General features: G+C 37.6%; 2 protein-coding genes across 2 annotated transcripts; both read left to right on the top strand.

The window, feature by feature from the left end:
• The first annotated feature begins 247 nt into the window (after window positions 1-247).
• LOC124381450 (gamma-crystallin M2-like) lies at window positions 248-1033 on the top strand. The gene is made up of 3 exons (XM_046843075.1): window positions 248-283; window positions 373-618; window positions 719-1033. The coding sequence occupies exons 1-3, from the start codon at window positions 269-271 to the stop codon at window positions 992-994; spliced, it is 537 nt and encodes a 178-aa protein (XP_046699031.1). The 5' UTR covers window positions 248-268; the 3' UTR covers window positions 995-1033.
• Window positions 1034-1824: 791 nt separating this feature from the next.
• Window positions 1825-5435, top strand: LOC124381183 (gamma-crystallin M2-like). The gene is made up of 4 exons (XM_046842600.1): window positions 1825-2042; window positions 2423-2486; window positions 4824-5069; window positions 5160-5435. Exons 1-4 carry the CDS (start codon window positions 1825-1827, stop codon window positions 5433-5435), a joined length of 804 nt encoding a protein of 267 aa, XP_046698556.1.
• Window positions 5436-6000: the final 565 nt, after the last annotated feature.

The following is a 6000-nucleotide window of genomic DNA, read 5'->3' as shown; positions in this document are numbered from 1 at the left end:
AGTAGCCAAAAATATAAATTCAGTCTAAAGAACTGAAAAGTATTGATGTGCTGTATTAACAATGGAAATCATTCAAAAGCCTTCTGGCGATAACTGGAATAGCAAAAACTCTTTAGATCTTTTCTGTAGATCCACTGTGCTCGTTTGCTTATTCATGATTTTTCACAATAGGAGTGTCATAGTCTTTAGTCCTGGTCAGGTATAAATGCAAGCGTTAAAGCAGAGAGGATGTCAGTTCATCAACTGGAAACAAACCAAACCAGCCATCATGACTATGGGCAAGGTAACATTATACGGTATAAACATTTGGATTGTACTCTGTTCGCTCGGACAAATATGTCTAACTCACTGTGATCCTCATCACCCAAACAGGTTATCTTCTATGAGGACAGAAACTTCATGGGGCGCTCCTATGAGTGCACCAGTGATTGTTCCGATATGTTCTCTTATATGAGCCGCTGCCACTCCTGCAGGGTGGAAAGCGGCTGCTGGATGGTCTACGACCGCACCAACTACATGGGAAACCAGTATTTCATGAGAAGAGGTGATTACGCTGACTACATGAACATGTGGGGCTGGGGCAACAACTGCATCAGGTCCTGCCGCATGATCCCCATGGTATGTTATTAGGTCTGAGATATAAATTGAGAACTGATTGTATATGCATGTCAGAAGAAAATAAAAATTATATGTAAATTATGCTTTTCTTCCCAAACAGCACAGAGGATCCTACAGAATGAGGACCTATGAGAGGGACAACTTCATGGGACAGATGAATGAGGTGATGGATGACTGTGATTCCTTCATGGATCGCTACCACTGGTCCAACGGCTGCATGTCCTGCAATGTGATGGACGGTCACTGGCTCATGTATGAACAGCCCCACTACAGAGGCAGGATGTGGTACTTTAGGCCTGGAGAGTACAGGAGCTTCAGGGACTACGGTGGCATGAGGTTCATGAGCATGAGGCGTATCATGGACTCTTGGTATTAAAAGCAAACTGAGTGAGAGTGTCAATAAATATATTTTCAATAAAACCCAGAAATGTGTATCATTTTTTGTCTGTACAACCTCCCAAGCAGCACTGCAAAGTCAGTCACAGATCATAAGTGCATATAATTTAATAAAAAAAATTATAACCCTAACCCTATCAAGCATTGTACAAGCCCCATACAATACAAAAGCAAATCTTAGTAAAAAAGAATGAAATTTTCTGAATGTTATGTTAATTGTGCAATTAAACTTTCAAATGGTAACTGATAAGACATCTGTCTTCAACAAACCTGGGCCCAAATTAAACTTGTAAATATTTTGTTGACTTTATGTTGCATTTTATAAGATCAAATCCCCATTTAAAATTTAGAAATCATTTAAAGACATGTTAAAATTAATGTATTTTTTCAAGTGGTGAATTTGGTACTTCTAAGAAAATGTGAACACAGAAAAACCAAATTTACTATCAGTAATGCATTATTTTATGTTTAATGACAAACATCATGTTACCTTTAACTTTATGGCAATTTTAGGCTGCAGCCACATAGCAATGATCATTTAAACCTCATTGGGCGAGTTGCGGTTGTCCAACAGTAAATGGAGGTTGACGCATGTTTTACCAAAAGCAATTACCGTACCGGACTATAAAGCGCACCCACTGAATTTAACAAAGATTTTTATTTTTACATAAATAAGCCCCACCTGTCTATAAGCCGCAGGTGTCTATGTAATGTCCTTTTTAGCTTACGTACAGTATACCCCAGTAGGTTTTTTTCCCCTAAAATGACATTATTTGTTCTTTTACCAAACAGTACAGATGATCCTAGAGAATGAGGATCTATGAGAAGGACAACTTCATGGGACAGATGATGGAGGTGATGGATGACTGTGATTCCTTCATGGATCTCTACCACTGGTCCAACGGCTGCATGTCCTGCAATGTGATGGACGGTCACTTGCTCATGTATGAGCATCCCCACTACAGAGGCAGGATGTGGTACTTCAGGCCTGGAGAGTACAGGAGCTTCAGGGACTACGGGGGCATGAGGTTCATGAGCATGAGGCATATCATGGACTCTTGTTATTAGCTAAAATGTGATATAAAGTGACAATAAACACATTTGAAACAACACTCAGTACAAATGAAGTGTGCCTTTTGTCCAATTTATTCTTAGCTAATGTTACTTTCTGCCAGAATTGTCAGCCTACTACAGTATATGCTCTTAACAAGTTTTTATTTTTGAAAGGTGAAACAATTGTTCTATTTTAGTTAAAATGGTACTTTAAAATAATTATTACACTAATGACATCAACACTTATTTCAGATTTGTATTGCCTTTACAAATCCAGTAAGCAGTCCAGACATCCACCGTGCTGCTCTGATTGTTTATCTCACAGTTTGGCTTTTCATTCTTCTTCTGATCACAGCCTGCTCAGCCAGACCTTCATGCTGAGAATGAGTGTTGCAGCTTTTGACTGTGAAAGACCATGGGTCTGTGCTGTTTCTGGAAGCTTTTTTTAGGTTCACAGAGCAGAAGAATAAAGCTAAATGGTGGCAATTGCATGTTAAGGGCAGCTGCCTTCACTGAACCTAGCAAATACATGGTATCAGTAGAGTCAATTTGTCATGCACATATGAATTATTTGCAGGGGATATGGAAAGTCTACTGTATATTTAGCTTCACACATCATTTGAAAGTATTAAACTTGGCTTGGAGATTCAGAATCCGTTTGTGTCAAGTCCAAAATGTTAGTGGTTCACTCCTTAATAAAGGTGTCATGAACACAAGTATGGCAAGTTGCTCATTCTTTAAAGTATCATCAGTTTGATCTACCAAAACAGAGACAAACCGTCTTCTTTATCTCACATACAGTTTCTTATATTGCAAAAAATCTAACTGTTTTGTGGATGAATACTAATCTCAGAGTCTTTGGTTTTTGTATTATCTATATCAGCAAGTACCTATGGGATTTTAGAATTGTTTCCTTTATTTTTTGAGTCATCAGTCACATTAGTTTTGAAAATAAATTAGCGTATAAAGTGCACCCATATATAAGCCTGAATTTTCAAATATTTTTATTTTGAACATAAATAAGCCGCACCTGTCTATAAGCCGTGTATATGTCTACACTAATGTTCTTTACACAGGCTTTAACTAAAGACACGTTACACACGGTGTAACGGGTGAAATATGTTGCGCTTTTTTTTTTTAGCAGCAGAGCGGTATTTTGGGAATAGCATGCCACTGCATTTTTCCGCTATTACTGCGTGTGTGTAAGACGAGGATTATGTCCTTATTAACGCTGTTGCCAAGAAAAATAAAAAAACACGAGCTCTCCCTTCACCCAGACTCAACGCGTTACAACGGCTTGTATCTAAACAGTAGCCGACCAAGTAAGTCATTGTTCACTGTCTTCCTCCTTCCTTTCACAACTATTTCTCTCGAGAGTTTATCTTTTGGCATCGTCGTGCGTTTAAAAAAAACTTTTTTTTCTTCTGATGTCGTCCAGCTCAGAACACAGGTGAAGTGCGTTTTTTTCGTTTCCGTTCGGAAATTTCATTGGTCTAATGTTATGGGGTTCAGTTTTTTGGCTTGAAGTTTGTGAAACTGGGAAAAACCCAGGAAAAATTCATAAATAAGCCGATTGGTTGTTTAAGCCGCGGGGTTCAAAGCGTGGTAAGAAAGTAGCGGCTTATAGTCCGAAAAATACGGTAGTCTTCCATTTAATAGTGCACTTTGTTGTCTAAAATCCAATTTCATTTGAGATAGAGTCAGATTGCAAGACTGAAATAGTCTACAATTAGTCTATGCAAATACTCATTCAAATTCCGATGCACAGCCAAGTTATGGAAACTGCTACATGCTGCCATACTCAAATCACACCTTGGGTTTAAAGTCTGAAAATGTCTGAAAAACTGATTCTTATTGTACACATTTTATTTTTTATTTCTATCAAAAATTAGATGCTGTCAATCAAACTCACTTCATGAAATAAACATAAGTAATACAACTGTAACCTTATTTTCCTTTTTTTTCATATTTATTTTTCATATTTTTTATAATAAGTTAATTTAATAATGACTATAATAACTTACAGGAACTCTGAGTACCCAAAATTAGGCTGGTAAGTTTATGAGTATGAACTTCAGTTTAAATGTTACCCCCATTTATTCCCATTACGGTAAATATGTCAGCACATAAAATCTGTAATCAAAGCCAATAATGAATTTAAAAGAAAATAAAAAAAACTTTATTGCAAGATTTTTGGGATATTTGTGAAAAACCATTAAACCTCAATAAAAGGTACTGAACTGAGAAAACAATTGCAACGACATCACAAAAAAAAATGGAAGGTCATTTAACCTACTCATTGAGAAACAGTAAATATAGAGCATTTATAACAACTGAAAAAGCAATGAAGTAACGAAGTTAGATATGGTATTTTCTAAAAGGATGACGATGCAAACAAGTGAAAAGTGAATAGTCCTGTATTACAAAAGATAATTGCAAAGTGTTTAGAATAGCATCAAAGCTCCGTATGTCCACAGTGTTCTCTTTTGCTTGCTCCGTAGTTTGCACAATAGATGTGCCATATGCTTTCATCCTGTCTAGGTATAAATACAACAGTTGAAGCAAGCAGGAGGTCAGTTCACTAGTTGGAAACGGCCTGAACAATCCAAATCAACCATCATGACTATGGGCAAGGTTAGTACCCTAAGATTCGTTTGAAATAATATTTACATGTGAACTAGAAATGAATAGCTATGCTACTGTGTTTGCTTGAACAAATTTCCCTTAACTAATTTTGTTCCTCATATCCCAAACAGGTTATCTTCTATGAGGACAGGAACTTCATGGGGCGCTCCTATGAGTGCACCAGTGATTGTTCCGATATGTTCTCTTACATGAGCCGCTGCCACTCCTGCAGGGTGGAGAGCGGCTGCTGGATGGTCTACGACCGCACCAACTACATGGGAAACCAGTATTTCATGAGGAGGGGCGAGTACGCTGACTACATGAACATGTGGGGCTGGGGCAACAACTGCATCAGGTCCTGCCGCATGATCCCCATGGTATGTTATTAGTTCTCCACTTCATTTCAGTCTAAATTTAGGATTTATGGTGTATTTCCTGGTGTACTGACTCTTACATTTCCAAAACAGTACAGAGGATCCTACAGAATGAGGATCTATGAGAAGGACAACTTCATGGGACAGATGAATGAGGTGATGGATGACTGTGATTCCTTCATGGATCGCTACCACTGGTCCAACGGCTGCATGTCCTGCAATGTGATGGACGGTCACTGGCTCATGTATGAGCATCCCCACTACAGAGGCAGGATGTGGTACTTCAGGCCTGGAGAGTACAGGAGCTTCAGGGACTACGGTGGCATGAGGTTCATGAGCATGAGGCGTATCATGGACTCTTGGTATTAAAAACCAACTGAGCTAACATAACAAATGCATTGGAAATAAATCCACAAATTGAATGCAATTTCTGATTTCTGATTTTATTTTTTTAAGTAACATATCTTTCATAAAAATCAACTCAAAATAAAATTCTTTATACCACACCTGGCAAAACAGGTTGTTGATTTGAAAAAAATGATTTATTCCAAAAGAGCTACTAAAAAATAAAGTGATTCAAGCAGCTGTGAGTTAAAGGCTTTGCTCAAGGGTTCAATTTTGAATAAAAAATTAGTTGACAATTAAACATTTAAATTGGGGAACAAGTTCCAAATCTTTTCAAGGCAGGCAGTTTCAGTTCTTATACTGGGGAACTAATATTGTGTGCTCTGTGTAATTTTCGATTACTTAGCTGAAGCTATAGGGCTAGAATTGCACTTATCTCTTACTCCTTTTTGTTTAAAAGACTAAATGTTCATTAGAGAAATACTTAGTGTAAATATGAATACCATTAACTTTTATAACATGAAGAAACCCTAGAGCCAGAGATGGTTAGACATAAGTGTGTGGTCTTTATGTTGTGGATATTTATAGT

The sequence above is a fragment of the Silurus meridionalis genome, chromosome 28 (assembly GCF_014805685.1).
Source record: "Silurus meridionalis isolate SWU-2019-XX chromosome 28, ASM1480568v1, whole genome shotgun sequence".
In the NCBI taxonomy this organism is placed as follows: Eukaryota; Metazoa; Chordata; class Actinopteri; order Siluriformes; family Siluridae; genus Silurus; species Silurus meridionalis.
Note: the sequence above shows the minus strand (reverse complement) of the source record. Positions and strands in the feature narration are given on the sequence as shown.

Excerpts from the sequence above, each read along its gene's own strand:
- LOC124381183 (XM_046842600.1), top strand. The coding sequence starts at position 1,825 with ATGAGGATCTATGAGAAGGACAACTTCATGGGACAGATGATGGAGGTG. Across the intron at positions 2,043-2,422 it reads AGGGACTACGGGGGCATGAG|CCTGCTCAGCCAGACCTTCA; the intron begins GTTCATGAGCAT and ends TTCTGATCACAG. Across the intron at positions 5,070-5,159 it reads CCTGCCGCATGATCCCCATG|TACAGAGGATCCTACAGAAT; the intron begins GTATGTTATTAG and ends TTTCCAAAACAG.
- LOC124381450 (XM_046843075.1), top strand. Across the intron at positions 619-718 it reads CCTGCCGCATGATCCCCATG|CACAGAGGATCCTACAGAAT; the intron begins GTATGTTATTAG and ends CTTCCCAAACAG.